The following is a 22,480-nucleotide window of genomic DNA, read 5'->3' on the forward strand; positions in this document are numbered from 1 at the left end:
TAACTTCTCCTTTTCCATTTCTAATTTTACTGATTTGAGTCCTCTCCCTCTTTTTCTTGATGAGTCTGGCTAATGGTTTATCAATTTTGTTTATCTTCTCAAAGAACCAGCTTTTACTTTTATTGATCTTTGCTATTGTTTTCTTTGTTTCTATTTCACTTATTTCTGCTCTCATCTTTATGATTTCTTTCCTTCTACTAACTTTGGGTTTTGTTTTTCTTCTTTCTCTAGTTCCTTTAGGTGTAAGGTTAGATTGTTCATTTGAGACTTCTCTTGTTTCTTGAGGTAGGCTTGTATTGCTATAAACTTCCCTGTTAGAACTGCTTTTGCTGTATCCCATAGGTTTTGGATTGTTGTGTTTTCATTGTCATTTGTTTCTAGGTATTTTTTGATTTCCTCTTTGATTTCTTCAGTGATCTCTTGGTTATTTAGTAATGTATTGTTTAGCCTCCATGTGTTTGTGTTTTTTACGTTTTTTTCCCTGTAATTGATTTCTAATCTGATAGCATTGTGGTCAGAAAAGATGCTTGATATGATTACAATTTTCTTAATTTATTGAGGCTTGATTTGTGACCCAAGATGTGATCTATCCTGGAGAATGTTCCATGCGCACTTGAGAAGAAAGTGTAATCTGCCGTTTTTGGATGAAATGTCCTATAAATATCAATTAAATCTATCTGGTCTGTTGTGTCATTTAAAGCTTGTGTTTCCTTAGTAATTTTCTGTTTGGATGATCTGTCCATTGGTGTAAGTGAGGTGTTAAAGTCCCCTCACTATTGTGTTACTGTCGATTTCCTCTTTTGTAGCTGTTAGCAGTTGCCTTATGTATTGAGGTGCTCCTATGTTAGGAGCATATGTATTTATAATTGTTATATCTTCTTGGATTGATCCCTTGATCATTATGTAGTGTCCTTCCTTGTCTCTTGTAACATTCTTTATTTTAAAGTCTATTTTATCTGAAATGAGTATTGCTACTTCAGCTTTCTTTTGATTTCCATTTGCATGGAATATCTTTTTCCGTTCCCTCACTTTCAGTCTGTATGTGTCCCTAAGTCTGATGTGGGTCTCTTGTAGACAGCATATATATGGGTCTTGCTTTTTTTCAGCAAGCTTGTGTCTTTTGGTTGGAGCATTTAATCCGTTCACGTTTAAGGTAATTATCGATATGTATGTTCCTATGACTACCTTCTTAATTGTTTTGGTTTGTTTTTGTAGGTCCTTTTCTTCTCTTGTGTTTCCCACTTAAAGAAGTTCCTTTAGCATTTGTTATAGAGCTGGTTTGGTGGTACTGAATTCTCTTAGCTTTTGCTTGTCTGTAAAGCTTTTGATTTCTCCATCGAATCTGAATGAGATCCTTACTGGGTAGAGTACTCTTGGTTGTAGGTTCTTCCCTTTCATCACTTTAAATATGTCATGCCACTCCCTTCTGGCTTGTAGAGTTTTTGGTAGAAATCAGCTGTTAACCTTATGGGAGTTCCCTGGTATGTTGTTGTTTTTCCCTTGCTGCTTTCAATAATTTTTCTTTGTCTTTAATTTTTGTCAATTTGGTTACTATGTGTCTCGGTGTGTTTCTCCTTGGGCTTTTATCCTGTATGGAACTCTCTGTGCTTCCTGGACTTGGTGGCCATTTCCTTTCCCATGTTAGGGAAGTTTTCTACTGTAATCTCTTCAGATATTTTCTCGGGTCTTTTCTCTCTTTTCTCCTTCTGGGACCCCTATAATGCGAATGTCAGTTACGTTTAATGTTGTCCCAGAGGTCTCTTAGGCTGTCTTCATTTGTTTTCATTCTTTTTTCTTTAGCCTGTTCCGCAGCAGTGCATTCCACCATTCTGTCTTCCAGGTCACTTATGCATTCTTCTGCTTCAGTTATTCTGCTATTGATTCCTTTTAGTGCATTTTTCATTTCAGTTATTGTATTGTTCATCTTTGTTTGTTTGTTCTTTAATTCTTCTAGGTCTTTGTTAAACATTTCTTGCATCTTCTCGATCTTTGCCTCCATTCTTTTTCCGAGGTCCTGGATCATCTTCTCGATCTTTGCCTCCATTCTTTTTCCGAGGTCCTGGATCATCTTCACTCTCATTATTCTGAATTCCTTTTCTGGAAGGTAGCCTCTCTCCACTTTGTTTGGTTGTTTTTCTGGGGCTTTATCTTGTTGCTTCATCTGGTACATAGCCCTCTGCCTTTTCATCTTGTCTGTCTTTCTGTGAATGTGGTTTTTGTTCCACAGGCTGCGGGATTGTAGTTTTTCTTGCTTCTGCTGTCTGCCCTCTGGTGGATGAGGCTATCTGAGAGGCTTGAGCAAGTTTCCTGATGGTAGGGACTGGTGGTGGGTAGAGCTGGCTGTTGCTCTGGTGGGCAGAGCTCAGTAGAACTTTAATCCGCTTGACTGCTGATGGGTGTGGCTGGGTTCCATCCCTTTTGGTTGTTTGGTCTGAGGTGAGCCAACACTAGAGTCTACTGGGGCTCTTTGGTGGGGCGAATGGCGGACGCTGGGAGGGCTCACATCAAAGAGTACTTCCCAGAATTTCTGCTGCCAGTGTCCTTGTCCTCACGGTGATACACAGCCACCCCCCACCTCTACAGGAGACTCTCCAACACTAGCAGGTAGGTCTGGTTCAGTCTCCTATGGGGTCACTGCTCCTTCCCCTGGGTCATGATGTGCACACTACTTTGTGTGTGCCCTTCAAGAGTGGAGTCTCTCTCTGCCCCAGTCCTGTCGACGCCCTGCAGTCAAATCCCACTAGCCTTCAAAGTCTGATTCTCTAGGAATTCCTCCTCCTGTTGCCGGACCCCCAGGTTGGGAAGCCTGACGTGGGGCCCAGAACCTTCACTCCAGTGGGTGGAGTTCTGTGGTATAAGTGTTCTCCAGTTTGTGAGTCACCCACGCAGCAGTGATGGGATTTGATTTTATTGTGATTGTGCCCCTCCTACTGTCTCAGTGTGGTTTCTTCTTTGTCTTTGGATGTGGGGTGTCTTTTGGTGAGTTCCAGTGTCTTCCTGTCGATGATGGTTCAGCAGTTGGTTGTGATTCCAGTGCTCTTGCAAGAGGGAGTGAGAGCACGTCCTTGTACTCCGCCAGCTTGAACCAATTCTCACTGTGGTTTCAATTTTCATTTCCTCCTCTTTTTGTCTTTTAAAAAGTTTTATGGGTATCTGAAATCTAAAGGGCTGGAAACCGCTGTCTTAAGTGTAGTGTTCAGAGGAGGGGAATAAATACCCACTGTGTTCTTGCCTGGTTATACCACATCTCAAGTATATTCAGTTCCATACTTAATATTGGTAAGTATTTGCAAGGGTCTGCAGTTGTTGGTAAAAGGACAGAAGGGATGTAAGGCAAAGAAATGGGGATGTTACCTGGTAAAGAGATGACCAGTGTAGAAGATAGGCCATCCTAAATGTCTTCAGAAATTTTGAAAGGTTTTTTATAAGGTGTTAGGCTTGTCTTATATAAAGTTCTAAAATACAGAATTAAGACATGAGTCAATGCTGAGGGAAGACAAATCTTTTTTAGTTATAATCATATTGGGGAACTTTATATCAGTCAGAATTGTGGGTGCCTTGAGTATTTTGTGCCCCATAATTGGAGTTGTTAAGTATAGATTGCTTTGGTTGTTTACGTTATTTTGCTCAGTGGGTTCAAGGTCCTGAATCTTTGGTATTTGGACAGATTGCTCTTTCCTTTAGGATAATGTCTAACTTCTTAGCGTATACAGTCAAGGCTTTTCATAATCCAGCCTTAGCTTAACTGCCCCCTTCTCTTCCCCCAGCCTGTACACTTTTACTTATATTTAAATCGCATTGTATTCATTTTATTATCATCATCATGCTTTATGCTCTCATGATTCTTTCTCCCTCCTTAGCTCTTAATGTTCTTACCCAAATGCTACACTAGCTACGTTGAATTATAATGGAATAGTGGCACTCTTCTGTTGGAAAAGACTGCGAATAAGTTTTGCTTTATTACTTAAAAATGTTGTATCATACTGTTTCATTTCAGTTCATCCCAAGGAGACGAATTTACTCTTTCGGGCCTCAAGGCCCAAAGCATTAATGGTACACATTAGAACACTGGGGGCAATAAAGAGAAACAGAAGAAAAAAGCAGTTATAGGTGATAGACTCCTAACTACACCTTAGAAGTTGATGGGTTGTTTCTTACAGGTATTTTGGGTTGAGATGGGATTGAGGATATAAAGTGGCAGAGACTCGTCCCAGGAACATTTGAGCCCTCTTAAAGTGTTTTTCTTCTCACTAGGTATACTCGTATATTAATGAAGGATATAGATATACTAAACTCTGCAGGGAAGATGGACAAAATGAGGCTACTGAACATCCTGATGCAGTTGAGGAAATGCTGTAATCACCCATATCTCTTTGATGGAGCTGAACCTGGTCCACCTTACACAACGGACATGCATCTAGTTACCAACAGTGGCAAAATGGTGGTGTTAGACAAACTGCTCCCTAAATTAAAAGAACAAGGTACTTATGTTACTGGTATCAAATGGAGAAGTAATGGAAAGTGTCTTAAGATTCTGATGTTAACATGAAGGAGCCATCCTACCCTATGAAATGACTACTCTGGCACTTTCTAAAGTTAAAGTGTGGGACATTTAAAAACTTCTGTCCATTATCTGAGCTTCCCCCCACCCTTCCATTTTAAGCCTTAAATCTTTTAGAAAGTGATCAGTAGTTAGGGTAGCCACACTCCCTGGATTTGGGGGAGAGTTCTTTCTTATTTTATATATGCTTTCCTAGAAATGTCAACTTTTTGTTATAAAACACCAGGAATGCTCTTCTCACCCATATGCAGTTCCCAGAGCCTTTGATAGACAGTGGTGTTGTGTTCATGGTATTTTTTCTTAGCTGTTTGTGTGGATTTTTAATTTAATTAAATGACATGTGCATGGACCCAAAGCAGTTTTATTTGTAACATATTGGCTTTTAATATGAAAATGAGTATGCGTATGGATGTATTTAAATTACAGGAATGTAGAGAGAATTTAGTAGGAAGCCAGCTTCAGCAATTATAAATTCATGGCAAAACTTGTTTTCATCTACATCATACCTACTTTCCGTCTCCAAGAACGTTTTGAACCAAATCCCAGACATCAAGGCATCTCATAGACAAATTATTCATTCTGTAATATGAAGTACACAGTCAGATTTAAAGTTTCTCCATTTGTGTTTCTCTGTATATTTTGGTAAGAATGAAAATTGTACCAGTAGGTGAATTTCCTCTAGCATATTGACTTGAAAACATTGTAAGAGTTGCCAGTGAATTGGTTTACTTTTTTCTTTTTATACCTTTTTAAAAAATGTATTTTCTAAAATGCTTTCCTTGGGCCTCAGCCTGGCCTCACTACGTTCTAGGGGCAGTATCCCCCGCTTCTCCTGCCACTGGCCTTAACCGGCCCTCGGGCCCTCCCGCCTCCCAGGACAGGGTGGCACCTGCCACTCTCAGGACCACCCTTCCAAGGCACAGTAAACCGGACCCTGTTGCAAAACAAATAAATAAAGATTTAAAAATAAATAAATAAATAAAACGTTTTCCTTAAAAGCTTAGTAATTGAAGCAATTGAATACGTGGGGAGGAGTGGCCGGAACTTGATAGGAGACTACTGAACATCCATATGCGTTTAGGGTGTGGGAAGGTGGACAAGAGCAGATTATCAGCCTCAGCTTCTAAGAGAAGATAGTTTCGTAATCATTATTTTTTAAAAGGATCCCTTTGTCTTCGTATGTCGTACTGAAGGCGTTGTGCAGCTGGCTGAAGAAACGCAGTTGGATAATTTGAGTCACGGCATAAGTGAAGGGTGATGGTCTAGATGTGAGGCACACATTTATGGTTCTTCCATCTGGATTGGGTCTTGAGAACTAGAATGAGACCAGGGTGTTGGGTGTGTGTTGGGAGATGTGTGGGGCTGTGCACAGGGAGTTGTGGTGGAGGGTTATTTTTAAGTATGTGGGATAAAAAGATAGTGATTCTCTCAGCCTTTGGGATGGCAAGACCTCCCAAGCCAGAGGTAAATACCCTTTTCTGTTTACAGAAACACTTTTCTTTAGTGTGTTGTGTAAATACTACCCTTTTCTATTTGTGCATTGATGGGAAAAATGTGGGGAGTGACTTCAACTTGGATAATAAATAATGTACAGTTTTTTTCTTGTAACTAACTACGTAACCTGGAATTAAGGAGTAATTGGTTAGTCTTGGTTTTGGTTAGCCTTAAATTTAATTTTTTTTCTTTTTTTTTTTTTTACTTTTGAAGCTTCTGATAATGGGCTGTTAATGTTTGCTGACAGGTTCACGAGTACTAATCTTCAGTCAGATGACGAGGGTATTGGATATTTTGGAAGATTATTGCATGTGGAGAAATTATGACTACTGTAGATTGGATGGGCAGACACCCCATGATGAGAGACAAGTGAGTAAAATCTGGGGAGGGGAGATCAAAAAATTATCAGATAAAATAATTTTCTGACATGTATTTTATGTCTATAGGAGTCCATCAATGCATACAATGAACCAAACAGCACAAAGTTTGTTTTCATGTTAAGCACACGTGCTGGTGGTCTTGGCATCAATCTTGCTACCGCTGATGTAGTAATTTTGTATGACTCAGATTGGAATCCCCAAGTAGATCTTCAGGCTATGGTAAGAGATAACAAATATATTCTGTGCCTAACAGATGTTTTAAAGTAAACTGATAAACAGTCTACAAATGTCAGTGACTTAATCCTGTAGAATTTTATTTTCTCTGACCTAATAGTACAGTGAGGGTATTTTGCTGGTGATCTTCCATCTAAATCAGGGTATTTCCATCTTACATCTTTGCCATATCTTAGGACCTTAGAGTCCTATTATATCTGCATCCTGTTGGTAGAAAGGGGAGGAGAGAAAGCTGAGAATTGCCCAGGAAATTTTTTATGGGGCAGAACTGAAAGTGACCCCGCATTCATTAGCCAGCACTCAATCACATAGCATAACTTACTGCAAGGGAGTTGGTAAATGATAGTATAGTTGTGTCCCAGGAGGAAGGGGTAGTGGGTTTGGGGAGCTGCTAACCTGCCTGCCACATTAGATGTTTAAAATTTTAGGCCCATGTGTGGGAGTATCTTGGCCAGATCAAGAGGATCATTCTTTTTTTTTTTTTTTCTTAAATTAATTTTATTTTATTATTTATTTTTGGCTGCGTTGGGTCTTTGTTGCTGTGTGTGGGCTTTCTCTAGTGGCGAACAGGCTACTCTTCGTTGCGGTGCGCACGCTTCTCATTGCGGTGGCTTGTCTTTGTTGAGATCAGGCTCTAGGCGCGTGGGCTTCAGTAGTTGAGGTGTGTGGGCTCAGTAGTTGTGGCTCACGGGCTCTAGAGCGCAGGCTCAGTAGTTGTGGTGCACAGGCTTAGTTGCTCTGTGGCATGTGGGATCTTCCCGGACCAGGGCTCGAACCTGTGTCCCCTACACTGGCAGGCGGATTCTTAACCACTGTGCCACCAGGGAAGTCCCAAGAGGATCATTCTTTTTTTTTTTTTTTAGTTATTTCTGAGATACACATTTTAGAGCAATAACTAGAATTATGACTTGTAACATTACATCAGAACATATAAAATTTTTAGAAATTTCATGTAATGTCTGAAACACTTATATTAACATATTTCCATACAAATAACCCAAAGAAAGTTTAGTATTAGTTGTTTTGTTTTTTTATACTGCAGATTCTTATCAGTCATCCATTTTATACACATCAGTGTATACATGTCAATCCCAATCGCCCAATTCATCACACCACCATCCCCACCCCACCGTGGTTTTCCCCCCTTGGTGTCCATATGTTTGTTCTCTACATCTGTGTCTCAACTTCTGCCCTGCAAACCGTTCATCTGTACCATTTTTCTAGGTTCCACATACATGCGTTAATATACGATATTTGTTTTTCTCTTTCTGACTTACTTCACTCTGTATGACAGTCTCTAGTCATTCTTACGTTGAGAAAATTTATGGGCTATAGATTAATATGAAAACTTACAAGTTCTAAAGTTTGATATTGCTAATAATTTGACCTGTGGTATTTATATCTTTGGTGTTGGCCACTTTCATCCTGTGACTCTTTGTAAGGATGGCTGGGAAAATTGATCAGTTAGAAGTAGGGGTGCTTTGTAAGATGTGTTTTATGAACTTAAGAAAAGTTAAACAGAAAATGGAATTCATATTAATTTGATTACTTACATGTAGTTAATTGGGCACTATTTAAAGACTAGGATTTTTATATTGTTTGTGGAGTTCGTTTGTTCATGTCACTTTTTTCCCTAATTGCAATGAAAATTTAGATTTGATTTAGGTAGAAAAGCATTTTGAATTTAAACCTAAGAGAAAAAGATTTTTTTTTTTTTTTTTTTTTTGCGGTATGCGGGCCTCTCACTGTTGTGGCCTCCCCCGTTGCGGAGCACAGGCTCCGGACGCGCAGGCTCCGGACGCGCAGGCTCAGCGGCCATGGCTCACGGGCCCAGCCGCTCCGCGGCATATGGGATCCTCCCAGACCGGGGCACGAACCCGTATCCCCTGCATCGGCAGGCGGACTCTCAACCACTTGCGCCACCAGGGAGGCCCGAAAAAGATTTTTAAAAACTTTTATCATCAGACTTAAAGATTATAATTGTGTCTGTCTTGTCTGGAAATATTTTATTTCCGTATAACCTAGAAAAATTAATACAGTAGTTTCTCACAGATTCAGCAACTATGACGTGTTCTATACCTCCTAAAAGATTTTCTTGTGAGATAACCAGTTAATTTGATTGAAACTGAGAATTTAAGAAATGTTGATGGAATATGGATCCATTATAGTTGTTTCGTATTTTTAAAATCATTTTGTACTTGAGAATATTTTCATTTTGTTTCTTAGTATACACATTCAAATGTTATTTATGTGAATTTTCAACTGGATTCAGAGTAACCTGGTTATTTTTCTAGGATCGAGCCCATAGAATTGGACAAACCAAGACAGTCAGAGTGTTCCGCTTCATAACGGATAACACTGTAGAAGAAAGAATAGTGGAACGTGCTGAGATGAAACTCAGACTGGATTCAATAGTCATCCAACAAGGTGAGCCTTAGGACTTTTAAAATTTACCAGGTTGACTTGGGCCTCCCTGGTGGCGCAGTGGTTGAGAGTCCGCCTGCCGATGCAGGGGATGCGGGTTCGTGCCCCGGTCTGGGAGGATCCCATATGCCGCGGAGCGGCTGGGCCCGTGAGCCATGGCCGCTGGGCCTGCGTGTCCGGAGCCTGTGCTCCGCAGCGGGAGAGGCCACAACAGTGAGAGGCCCACATAACGCAAAAAGGAAAAAAAAAAAAAAAAAAAAAATTTACCAGGTTGACTTTATAACACTTTTTTCATGGATTTTTTTTTGGATATTCTTGTTGTTAAACATATATTAAATCAAGCTACCAGGCAACAATATTTATATTCCAGACTAAAGTAAGCATCAGTTTTGTTAAGAGGATGGGTTTGGGCTCAGGAAGGTTGAAATTTGAATATTGACTCGGCTGGTTAGCAGTGCTTTTACACTATCTGAGCCTCTTCTTCATCTGTTAAATAGGGATACAGAGGTTTTTAAGGACTAAAGGGGATAATGTATATAAAAATACCCAGCATTCAGTGTGGTACATATTAAATAGAGGTGTGATGAGTGATTTACATGTACTAACACTCAGTTGACTACTCTGGGGAAACTGAAGAGGTAACAGTAAAACTCAGAATTCTTTTTTCTAGTCCGCAACGATTTATTGAGCACCCGCAGATGTTAGGCACTGTTCTTAGTGCTGAGAATACAGTGGTGACTGAAACCAACCAGTGTTCTTACTTTCAAGGACTTTATAATTTAGTGAGAGTGAGACACAGAATAAACATTTATGTAAATAGGACTAGATGGTGAAAGTGGGATTTTTTTTCGGATTAATTGAAGGGAACTTCAAGTTCATGCCAGATCAGCTTTCAAGGAAGGCATTTATATTTTCATGAAGCTTAAAATAGAGTTAGTGATGGGATGTGTAAAATGTAAAAACCAAAACAAACCCTCAGGGGGCCTCCCTGGTGGCGCACTGGTTGAGAGTCCCCCTGCCGATGCAGGGGACATGGGTTCGTGCCCCGGTCCAGGAAGATCCCACATGCTGTGGAGCGGCTGGGCCCGTGAGCCATGGCCTCTGAGCCTGCGCGTCTGTAGCCTGTGCTCCGCAACGGGAGAGGCCACAACAGTGAGAGGCCCGCGTACCGCAAAAAGAAACCCCCAAAAACCAAACCAAACAAAAACAAACCCTCAGTAACCTTGAGCCCACATTGGTTTCCTTACTTCCCAAATTGTGTCATGACCAAATGCATTTTATCTGTCTCTAAAGCTATGAGGTATACTGTTGTATTATCCACTGATTATTCCATTTGTGTGTCTTGGTTTTGTCAACCAGTCTCTAATTTCCTTGTAAGGAAGGGAATGTTACATTTCTTTGTTATCCCATAATGCCAACCATAGAGTTAGCCACATGTCTGTATACATAAAGTCAGAAAGAGAAAAACAAATACCGTATGCTAACACATATATATGGAATCTAAGAAAAAGAAAAAAATAAGGTCATGAAGAACCTAGGGGTAAGACGGGAATAAAGACACAGACCTACTAGAGAATAGACTTGAGGATATGGGGAGGGGGAAGGGTAAGCTGGGACGAAGTGAGAGAGTGGCATGGACATATATACACTACCGAACGTAAAGTAGATCGCTAGTGGGAAGCAGCCACATAGCACAGGGAGATCAGCTCAGGTGGTTTGTGACCACCTAAAGGGGTGGGCTAGGGAGGGCGGGAGGGAGGCAGACGCTAGAGGGAGGGGATATGGGGATATATGTATATGTATAGCTGATTCACTTTGTTATACAGCAGAAACTAACACACCACTGTAAAGCAATTATACTCCAATAAAGATGTTAAAAAAAAAGACAATACATGATTGCTTTATTATTAGTTGTTTTTGTTAATAATTGCTTAACATAGTGAGCTTACTTTGTACCAAGCTATGTGCTAAATATTTAAATACTGAATATTATCTTCTTTAGTCTTCTGCCAGCTGGAGGTTGGCATCAGAGGTAAAAGCAAGTCACTTATTTACCGTTTACACAGCTAGGAGGTGACTCATCCAGGGCATCAAGAGCTATATAAAACTATTACAGGGGCTTCCCTGGTGGTGCAGTGGTTGAGAGTCCGCCTGCCGATGCAGGGGACACGGGTTCGTGCCCCGGTCCGGGAGGATCCCACATGCCGCGGAGCGGCTGGGCCCGTGAGCCATGGCCGCTGAGCCTGCGTGTCCGGAGCCTGTGCTCCGCAACGGGAGAGGCCACAACAGTGAGAGACTCACATGCCGCAAAAAAAAAAAAACACTATTACAGTGCAGTGTTTAATTAGGAAAGTCTCTGGGGACTTCTGGGGCCTGCCAAACAGAGGTTTCTCATGAGTGATATAATGGCTAGATTTTTTTCCCTCTCACATTCATCCATGCTTTTAGAAATAACATCTGCCTTGTGGTTCTTGTTCTCAATTATTTTCATCTCCGAAACTCTTTTCTTTTTTTTTTGAAGATTAAAAAAATACAAATTCTTTTACAGTCAGCTTAGAAAAGCTTTTTGAGTCTTTTGACTTAGTGTTTTTGGGGTATTTTTTTATATTTACTAAGGCAACTTTTGGAGCAAAATTTTGTGCTAGTAGCTTTGTTAATCCCATTTATAGACGTATTAGTCAAGCAAGCCTTGGGTGCATGCCTCTGTGTTAACTGTTTTGTGGACTAAGGGGTATAACTAAAAATGAGAATATACAGAAGTACTTTATGTCTGAAAAGTTCCCTCCCAGTCCGCAGGGAAGTAATTTCTGTAAGCTTAAGAACATTTTGATAGCAGTGAGATAGCTTTCAACAAACATGTTCTGTGGATATATTCTAACTTTGAAAGTCACTTTTTTTTTTTTTTTTTTGCGGTACGTGGGCCTCTCACTGTTGTGGCCTCTCCCGTTGCGGAGCACAGGCTCTGGACGCGCAGGCTCAGCGGCCATGGCTCACGGGCCCAGCCGCTCCGCGGCATGTGGGATCTTCCCGGACCGGGGCACAAACCCGTGTCCCCTGCATCGGCAGGCGGACTCTCAACCACTGCGCCACCAGGGAAGCCCCTGAACGTCACAAATATTTGATGGTGCATTCTATTAGGGATCCAAAACCATGATACAAGTATGTAAGGTCCCAGAAAACAACTTGTATCTTTACCTACTCATTACAAGTTGGTTGAAGTAGAAAAATTAAAATAGAAGAAAGAAGTATATGTGAATGGCTCTTGAAGTTTGGCAATATGAAGGTTTTTATACTTCGCTTTTGTAAGTAGAACAAGCTGATTTGGGAGCATTAGTAATAATACTAATCAGTTTCTGCAGAAACTTCTTGTGTTTATAATGCTCTCATCTTTTGATACTTAAAAAAAGTTATGGTAATAATTTTGATTTTCAGATATTCCAAGTTACTGTCATTCTCACCGTACAAGAATATATTTTATTGAAGTGGCATTCGGTAGGCTTCATTATGTAATTTGTAAACTTAAGAAATATTTCCGAGTTTACAGATTAGAATTTGGTATTTTATGTAAAAATAAAAATTATCAGATGAGAATAAACAGAAATGATTGACGTTTGAGGCAAAATTATGTGGTGTTATATCTAACATTTAAAATTCCAAATATCCAGTAAACTAAAGTTTGTTTGATTAACATTACACAACAAAACCTTTTTTACAGGAAGACTTGTGGATCAGAATCTGAACAAAATTGGGAAAGATGAAATGCTTCAAATGATAAGGCATGGGGCAACACATGTATTTGCTTCAAAGGAAAGCGAGATTACTGATGAGGATATTGATGGTATTTTGGAAAGAGGTGCAAAGAAGGTGAGATGCAGATTAAATGATATGTTTAATATGTAAAATATTTTAAACCAGAACTGTTTGAGGAAATAGTTATGTGAGTTATCGGTAATCTGACTTCCACAGAAAGAAGTTTTTATGTAGTGTAAAGCCTAATGTATTTTGACTATAGTTCTCATGCTTTTTAATTCTCCATTTAATAGGATGTTTCTTTTGTTTCCTAGACTGCAGAGATGAATGAAAAGCTCTCCAAGATGGGTGAAAGCTCACTTAGAAACTTTACAATGGATACAGAGTCAAGTGTTTATAACTTTGAAGGAGAAGATTATAGAGAAAAACAAAAGGTAATTTAGAAAAAGATTTTGGTTACTTGGAGACTTAATATTTTACTTGAAACTTGGAATTTAAGTGTTAGGTGTAATGCCTTGTCTCAAACAGCAGTCATTTCTGTTTACTCACAGCTAAATTATTTTCATTTTTGTGTTAAATTTAATGCCACATTTTCAGTTGGTAGTGAAATGTTTAAAAAGTTTATACTGTTACAGTGCACTATGTTGTGTGGGGTGATTATAGTAATTTGGGATATTTGAAAATTAAGACTGTGCCAAAAAAAATCATCACAACCTTATTAGACTTTTTTTTTTTAGTTAACTTTTTTTTTTTTTTTGGTGGTACGCGGGCCTCTCACTGTGTGGCCTCTCCCGTTGCGGAGCATAGGCTCCGGACACGCAGGCTTAGCGGCCATGGCTCACGGTCCCAGCCGCTCCGTGGCATGTGGGACCTTCCCAGACCGGGGCACGAACCCATGTCCCCTGCATCAGCAGGTGGACTCTCAACCACTGCGCCACCAGGGAAGACCTAGACTTTTTTTTTTTTTCAAACAGCAGAATTGGCTGGTAATAATTAAAGGGAATATCATAAGTAATACTTGCTGTTATATAGTGAAATTAGAAAATACCTACAGGGTAGAAGAAAAAAAAATTCTACCTAATGCTTTCCCTTTTAATGTTTAGGCATGTACATCCTCTGAATTTTTTCTAGGCTAAATATATATCTACATTTCTCTCCTAATTGGGGTTCTAAACCTTCTGTAGCATTGTTTTTCACCTAGTATTCATTTGGTCAGGAAATACTTACTGAACGCCTATGCTCTTCACTAGACAGCCTCCTGTGTGTTACTTGCATAGTCCCTAGCCTCATAGAGTTTATAGTCTAGAATTGTATGAATATCTTTGCATTTATAAATAACAGTCATAGTGATGTACATAGTCCGAGTTGCATTCATGTAGGATTTGCGACTATATAATAAAGTTGGTGATTTGAATTGCTTCCCATGTGCTAGATTGCATTTACAGAGTGGATTGAACCACCTAAACGAGAAAGAAAAGCCAACTATGCTGTTGATGCCTATTTCAGGGAAGCTCTTCGTGTCAGTGAACCTAAAGCACCCAAGGTGAGTTGACAGAGCACAAATGTCTAAAAATATTGGAACTGTAAATCGTTTTTCTCCTTATACTCTTGTGATAAAATCAGATTGAGAATTAGATTTTATGGTTTCTTACAGTATACCTCCTTCAGCTTTTGTTAAAAGTTTTCTAAAGATTAATTTTGAATGTAAGCATTTAAAATTTGATTAATGTTTGTTCAGTTTTAGTGGAAGATGCATTCAGTTGCTTGGAGAATTGGCTGTCATGATTTTATAGAATGAAAAAAGGTTATAGATAGATTTAAAGCAAAATAGTTGCTTTCTTATGAAGAATACTTTTTGTTTTTAGGCTCCTCGACCTCCAAAACAACCTAATGTTCAGGATTTCCAGTTCTTTCCTCCACGTCTATTTGAATTATTGGAAAAAGAAATTCTATATTACAGAAAAACGATTGGGTACAAGGTAGCAGAAGTAACACTTTGTTCATAACCTGGTTTTTTGTTTTGTTTTTTTTAAATATTTATTTGTTTGTTTATTTATTCATTGATTGATTGATTGCTGCGCCGGGTCTTAGTTGCAGCATGTGGGATCCTCATTGTGGCTTGTGGGATCTTTAGTTGCAGCATGTGCACTTCTTAGTTGTGGCATGTGTGTGGGATCTAGTTCCCTGACCAGGGAACGAACCCGGGCCCCCTGCGTTGGGAGCGTGGAGTCCTACCCACTTGACCACCAGGGAAGTCCCTAATCTGGTTTGTTTTTAACTTAATAAATGCAGAATATCAATATGTTTTCTTCTGTGGCTGGATTAAAATTTGTGAAATGTCATGTACTTGGTTAAGAGTTTAGTTCATTGCATACTTCCTAAAATATGTTGACTGATGACATAGGAAAAAAAATAAATATTTTTAGGTGCCTCGAAATCCTGACCTACCAAATGCAGCACAGGCACAAAAAGAAGAACAGCTTAAAATTGATGAAGCTGAACCTCTTAATGATGAAGAGTTAGAGGAAAAAGAGAAGCTTCTAACACAGGTATAGCCTTCAATCAACACAGAATTTAGTAACCATTATTTTGTAAGGTGCTGTCTTAGGCTGTGTTGGAATATATAAAGGAAGTACATTTTTTTGCTTTCAAAAATGGAATAATTGGAGATCATAAAGCATGGGCATATGGTGTTTGCTACATTTTGATTGTTATTCGTCGTTGAGGTGGTAGAGAAGATTATGGATTTGCACCAGCCTTGGTAGAATGGGTATCCTTTTGATCACCATTCTTCCAGCACTCCCATCTTCCCTTTCCTGTGAATCTTCTACGTTGCTACTAAGTTATTATTCTCAATGACAAATCTCTGCTCCATACTTTTTTAACATCCTTTAAGTTTCAGTCAAGGCCTTTCAGAATCTGGCCTTAACCTACCTTTAAAGCTTTATTTTCCTTCTGTTTTCCCACTTGGTTTATATCTTTGCCCTTTAGTCTATGTTCATTCCTCCTGGCAAACTTCTACTCTTTGAAAGCTCAGCAAAAATGTCCCCTTTTTGTGCAGCATTCTTTATTCTCCCGCTCAGCTTCAATTGCTTGGCTATCTAAGCAATATATGATGTATTGCTAAAAGTGCTCATCTATGTACATGAAAATCTACCACTTTAAAAGCACTTAACTTAAAAAGAAAACCTGGAGCAACTGAAAATTTTCTAAAATACTCAGCAGCATTGGTAAAGTTTAATAGCTTTTCTCCCAAGTTCAGTGTGCTGTGATTATATGTTTTGTTTCCATCGCTTTGAAGGGATTTACCAATTGGAATAAGAGAGATTTTAACCAGTTTATCAAAGCCAATGAGAAGTGGGGTCGTGATGATATTGAAAATATAGCAAGAGAAGTAGAAGGAAAAACTCCAGAAGAAGTCATTGAATACTCAGGTAATTCTCCTATTATTTTAATAGGTATGAGAATGTTCTCAGGCTTCTGGAGAGCTGTTGGAAAGTTCAGATTTTCTTACTCTGAATACTGCTTTGATAAGCTTAATTTCACCACAACTTAGTGCCTTGTTTTGTTTTGTGTTTTTAAAAAATTGAATTGGAAAATCTCCCCTTCTTTAAAATGGTGTTGTTAATTTTTTTTTTTTTTCACCCCCGTTCACTAGCTGTAGCCAAGGAAACAAGAATAGGTCACTAAATAATTGTGCCTTCATTTTTATTTCATTGCTTTCATAAGTTTTCAAGTGTTATGTGTTTCTGTGTCTCCTGGAGCCAGTTGGATTGTCGGGTGGGTGTAGCTCTGGTGGTCCGCCCAGAGCTTCAGAGTAGACACAACTAAGAATTGGGGGATACTTCCTGTAATCATCCAGCGTATCTTCCTGGTTTCTTCATAGTTAAGGAAACTGAGAAATAATTACGTGACTTACTAGTGTTAGATGTGGGGGAAATGGAAACATTTCTTAATCCTTAGCAAGTAAAATAGAGCACTTAACAACAAGAGGTTATTTATTTTTCTGCCCTTCCCCCACGTATCTCATCTGCCCAACTCTTACTCCTACAGCTGTGTTCTGGGAAAGATGCAATGAGCTGCAGGACATAGAGAAGATTATGGCTCAGATTGAAAGGGGAGAGGCAAGAATTCAAAGAAGAATTAGTATCAAAAAAGCACTTGACACGAAGGTACTTTGAATATTAATAAATATAATAGTAAAATAACTCCTATCAGTAATATGAGAGTTTAAAGTAACTTTTAAAAAGGAAAAGAAATGTTGATATAAAATTTTTTTTCAAAGGACAGCATTCAAACATTATAGGTGTTCTCAACAGAATTTACCTCAGTATTTCAGTTGATATATCTGGGTCAGAGTCACTATGATTGGCTCTTTGCTGTGTGGTGTACCAGAAAGTCTGAGTCTGTATTTCTGACTGAAGTTGTTTCAGAACAAAGATTACAATGTAACTGACTTTGGATAGAAAGTTGATGTGAAATACAACATTTATAGCTAACTTTACTAAAGCCGAGTTTGAAACATGATTATATAGGATTTGTATTTTATATAATATAAAATCTGATTTTCATAGATTGGACGGTACAAAGCACCTTTTCATCAGCTGAGAATATCTTATGGTACTAACAAAGGAAAAAACTACACTGAAGAAGAGGATCGTTTTCTGATCTGTATGCTTCACAAGCTTGGATTTGACAAAGAAAATGTTTATGATGAATTGCGACAGTGTATTCGCAACTCTCCTCAGTTCAGATTTGACTGGTTTCTAAAGTCCAGAACTGCAATGGTGAGTACCGGGGGCCTTTTTCTGTAATGTAGTAGAATTAAACTTCCTCTGACAGTTCAAAGGAAGTAGGTTATTTAATATTCTTCAACTTTTTAAATTCTGTTAAGAGAAAACTGGTTCAACTGTATCTTTGAAGTAAATTTTTGTTGCAATATTGTTTGTATCACAGTTTAAATCAGTTCCTTAAGAAACAGTTCACATCCACAGTTAAAAACCTCATGTTGTAAGTAACTTACAAAGTTTATTTTTCCATTGTTTAATAGCACATCTTTTAACATCACTATATATGATAGGACTACTTTTTTTATGTGAATTTTAATCTGGTTCTAAGTAGGAGGAAATGTCACCATCAATTTTAACTTCTGAATGTAATGATCACAATTTAAAATTGGACTTTTAGTTTTATAAATGAACACATTTCTATAAAGAAAGGACTTGTACTCACGCATCTGCCCATCAGAATGCTGAGTTTGAGTTATTTAAAAAGAGCTTAATGTAGTAAAACACTATACTGATTTAATCCTAGGTTTTGTTTTTATTCCCAATATCAACCTGTTTCTGATCAGCAAGTTCCATTTGTAATGACCTAAAATCAGAATTCAGAAAAGTTTAGCTTTGATGAATTGCTCTTCTCTTATGTATTTTTTTAAACTTTTTATTTGATATTGGAGTATAGTTGATTAACAATGTTGTGTTAGTTTCAGGTATAGAGCAAAGTGATTCAGTTATACATATATCTGTTCTTCTTCAAATTCTTTTCCCATTTAGGTTGTTACATAATATTGAGCAGAGTTCCCTGTGCTACACAGTAGGTCCTTGTTGGTTATCCATTTTAAATATAGCCGTGTGTCCATGTCAATCCCAAACTCCCTAATATACTTCCCTCATATACTCCCTAATATACCCGCTTCCCCCGCTGGTAACCATAAGTTCGTTCTCTAAGCCTTTGAGTCTGTTTCTGTTTTGTAAATAAGTTCATTTGTATCATGTTTTTTTAGATTTCGCATATATCATATGATATGTCTTTTTCTCTGTCTGACTTACTATATTTTACCACCTTTGAGTTTTTAGCTTCATCTTGTGTTCTTCAGGATGATGATAATGCCAAAAAAATTCTGTAGTCTTAATTTTGAGATGTACTAGGATAGCAAAGTTTAAACAACTTTATAGTAGGATTTACCTCAGTATATTTAAAATACATTGTCACTCTTCAAGATGGGGGATAGTGTTTAGTCTTTAAATGTGACCACTGAAGGGGTGTTTTTCAGTAAGCATCAACGGACGCTACTGTTCTATGAAACCCTAGTTTGGGAAATGTTGCACTATAAATGCATTATAAATATATAGTTAGAGGAGACACATTCAGTTGCTATAAGCTCTATATTACGTCTTTTAAAGTAGGAACAATTTATATAATTAATAAGTGATTTTGTGGTGAGTGAAACAAGATGCAGTGTCACACTGATTTACTGGTACAATACCGTGGTCTAAACTGCGTGTTATTTCCTAATGTGTTTCATGTTAAGGCACACATACAAAATAATAATATGCGTATGGCCCCTTGTGATAAACAGTTGAGGCATAGTCCTTCTCTAAGAGCCAAGAAGATTCATACCATAGTACATCTGTAACACATTCTGGCATGTGTATCTCAGTGTACCTGTTAAAGGAAATAAAGAACTTTGATGCAGTGTACTACCTTCTCTCTATATATACTATTGCAAATATTTCCAAACCTTATATGGTTGTGTCCTATTATACGATAATATTTTTAAATGATTTTATTGTGACCATTTGTGTAGAATGTCACTTACGACAAGGAGAGGAAAAAAACAATTTTACTCAGTAGGTAGCCAGCAGTGATACAAATGGACTCCTGTTTTCTTAAGGGGTATTTACTATTTCTACACTATAATTTAAAATCCTTTCTGGAGCCTGTGTAGATTGCTAGGGAGAGATGAGGTAAAACTCATCATAGATTTCTATGACTGTTTTTCCCAAACTGGGAAAGACGGCAGGTGGTACACTGACTACCACTAAGTTTTAGTTGATTTTGACCCTCAAATATGTGCTCTGTTAATTTTAAGTTTTGGATGTAGATGACAGTTTTCAGGCATAGACACTAAGTAGCAGAATTGCATATATTAAGAGATGTTCATTTTCACTGCTTCAGTTCCTAAGTGAAGGAAGGATTTATGAAAAATACACAACACTTAAATAATGAAGTGAAAAATTTACAGATATCTTTTTTTATCCTCCTAACATGGATTGTGTATGAAAATTATCAGTTCCTTTTGCTTTTTAAAATTTTATCTGTTGGGGGTATATAAGTGATATTACACTGTTAAAACATACCTTTGGTTTTGAAATTGTAATCATGAAAACTTATGGATGGAGAATACAAGTTTACCATGTAAATTTTTGTAACTCAGGAGCTCCAGAGGAGGTGTAACACTTTAATTACCTTGATTGAAAGAGAAAACATGGAACTAGAAGAAAAGGAGAAGGCAGAGAAAAAGAAAAGAGGACCAAAACCTTCAGTAAGTACTCATAAAAATGTAAATATTTTCTTGGGGAACTTAACTTTTTTCAAGAATTTGAACATTACTTGGCTATCACTGATGTGTTAGTCTTTGTTTGTGTTTTTTTTGGTAAGTAGTATGGCCTTGAATTGCTTTAAAAGTATAAATTAAACTTGATTGCATTGTGTGGGGCAAATCATGTTATGATGGTAGTTCACAGTATGGGGATTTGTGAGAATATGGGAAGGTCTGTCTTGTGAATGGCAAGAGCCTACACTTGATGTTGAGAGTACACGTTATAATTTTAGAATATGTAAAGAAATATTAGGAAAGCAGTGGCCTTTACAACCTTTACTCTTCACTTCTAAACTTTGATTTATTGTACCAATGATATCTTAGCAATGTGAAGGCAAAAATTATAAGAAAAAAAGTCATTCTGTTATCTAATAATTTATATAGTCATGCGTAAGTGAACGTATCAGGAATGTCTGGTATACTCAAAGTATTTCTCATTACTGCTTTCTTTTGATGAGAGGGCATGTTATACATTTGTTTGGTGTATTGATTTACTATTGCTAATTGTGAATTACTCATTTACTTCATTATTAGCATTAAGGTATTTATGTTAGTAAAATATGTAGATAAGATTATTTGGAGAATTAAGTTATTCTGGTTAAGAAAATTAATACCTGTTACTAAGTGGCAGTTATTAATAAATTGCCATCATGAGTCTTCCAATATATTTCATGTTAATATTACTCTTGTGATGAAGATAATCCTTCTGTTTGTTTGTAGACCCAGAAACGTAAAATGGATGGAGCACCTGATGGCCGAGGAAGAAAAAAGAAGCTGAAGCTATGAATACATATTTGTTTCATAATCACTAACTTTAAACCAGTAGTTCTTTAATTTACGGGTCTTCATAAGATGTACTGTACAATGCTCAATTGTTATGTCATTCAAAGACATCAGGTTCATCTGTTTACCAAGCTAGAAACATAGTATGTAGTTTCACTTTTTTAAATGCAACAGCTGTGCTGAAATTTTTTTATCATTAACACTTGAAGTAATAAAATAGGCTTCATTTATTAATAAATGTTTCATTTGATTTATTTTTATATTATAGTTCCATTTGTGAGGCTTGTGACTTTTGTTTATCAGCTATAATTTCTACACTTGTAAGGCTTAAAAAGAAGCAAACAAGTTAAAAAAAAGAAAATTGCAAATAACATTTGTCCCTTCAGTCTTCACTTAGTTGTGTAATTGTTTTAATTCACTTTGCCTTTGCAGAAGTTTGGGTATCTTTGTAGTGCTATTGAGTCTCATCTGGGAAGATTATGTAAATTGCATTCTCCTTGCTTATTATATGGGTAGAATGGGAAAAAAAGGCAAGACAAATTCTCATTATATTCTATGCATATTTCTGTTATGCTTTCTGTTTCTGTAGTTGGTTCTGAGGTGAATATGCCCTATTCTGTTTGGAAGAATGGCCTTTTAGTTATATAGCCAAAGACATTTAGTATTTTCTGGTTCCTTAAGGTGTTGTTGTACCATTTTGTAAAAGGAATATTATTATTACTTTTTTTAATTGTTTGGTAAATATTTTTGACAAATTACCTTCTGAAGCAGCCACAGCTTAGAAAGATAATGTCAAAACTAAGGTGATTTTTTTTTTTAAAAAGACCCAGCCAAAATAAGGTGTGAATTTGTCATACTGTTAAAATGAAATTGGTAAAATGTATCCCCTTCCAGTTTACTTTTTTGGGTTTTAGAGTAATTGAACATTTTATTTTATTATATTTAAAATAATTTCTAAGTGTGAGCAGCAAGACTGACTATAATTCCAGTTTTTATTTTCTATGGACAGACTTGATAAACTGGAGACCCTGAAGCAGGATTACCCAAATTGTAGTGTCAGGATTTTAGCTGTACCAGAGGCCTTTATGTGCTACACATAATTTGTATAAAGTTTTATATGTGCAAATTGGGTACATAAATAGTCTCCATTTTTCTAAGGGAATGCAATAAATGTAGCATCGTGAATAAATATAACTTTTATAATCCTTAAGTGGTCTTTTCTTTCCATTGCTGTAATTTTCTTTTCACATTTGATTGTTGCTTTTTTCCTTAGGACGTTATCTTTTTTCCTTAATTGGATTTTTTTCGTCTCAGATTTCTATCAGTTGCTTTCATTTGCCCACACATAATTGGGATTTTTATTTATAAGGGTGATTTCTATAGTATTACTACTACTGCTTGCTTTTAAAAAGTGGGATTGCCACCATCAGTGTCAAGCAAAATGCAGTGTTTATGGCAATTTGTGGAGTA

At 37.5% G+C, this 22,480-nt stretch overlaps 1 protein-coding gene across 1 annotated transcript in view; it reads left to right on the plus strand.

Annotated features, from left to right (window-relative positions):
* Positions 1–22,215, plus strand: part of SMARCA5 (SWI/SNF related, matrix associated, actin dependent regulator of chromatin, subfamily a, member 5) — a 48,045-nt gene extending 25,830 nt beyond the window's left edge. The window contains exons 11-24 of the mRNA XM_060115779.1: positions 4,255–4,481; positions 6,303–6,424; positions 6,502–6,654; positions 8,964–9,096; positions 12,809–12,957; positions 13,158–13,277; positions 14,276–14,386; positions 14,709–14,822; positions 15,270–15,392; positions 16,145–16,277; positions 16,897–17,015; positions 17,418–17,630; positions 20,063–20,170; positions 20,948–22,215. Of these exons, the coding sequence (XP_059971762.1) occupies positions 4,255–4,481; positions 6,303–6,424; positions 6,502–6,654; positions 8,964–9,096; positions 12,809–12,957; positions 13,158–13,277; positions 14,276–14,386; positions 14,709–14,822; positions 15,270–15,392; positions 16,145–16,277; positions 16,897–17,015; positions 17,418–17,630; positions 20,063–20,170; positions 20,948–21,013 (1,891 nt within the window). The 3' untranslated portion in view covers positions 21,014–22,215. The remainder of the gene's footprint in view (positions 1–4,254; positions 4,482–6,302; positions 6,425–6,501; positions 6,655–8,963; positions 9,097–12,808; positions 12,958–13,157; positions 13,278–14,275; positions 14,387–14,708; positions 14,823–15,269; positions 15,393–16,144; positions 16,278–16,896; positions 17,016–17,417; positions 17,631–20,062; positions 20,171–20,947) is intronic.
* Positions 22,216–22,480: the final 265 nt, after the last annotated feature.

The sequence above is a fragment of the Mesoplodon densirostris genome, chromosome 1, assembly GCF_025265405.1.
Source record: "Mesoplodon densirostris isolate mMesDen1 chromosome 1, mMesDen1 primary haplotype, whole genome shotgun sequence".
NCBI classification, from domain to species: domain Eukaryota; kingdom Metazoa; phylum Chordata; class Mammalia; order Artiodactyla; family Ziphiidae; genus Mesoplodon; species Mesoplodon densirostris.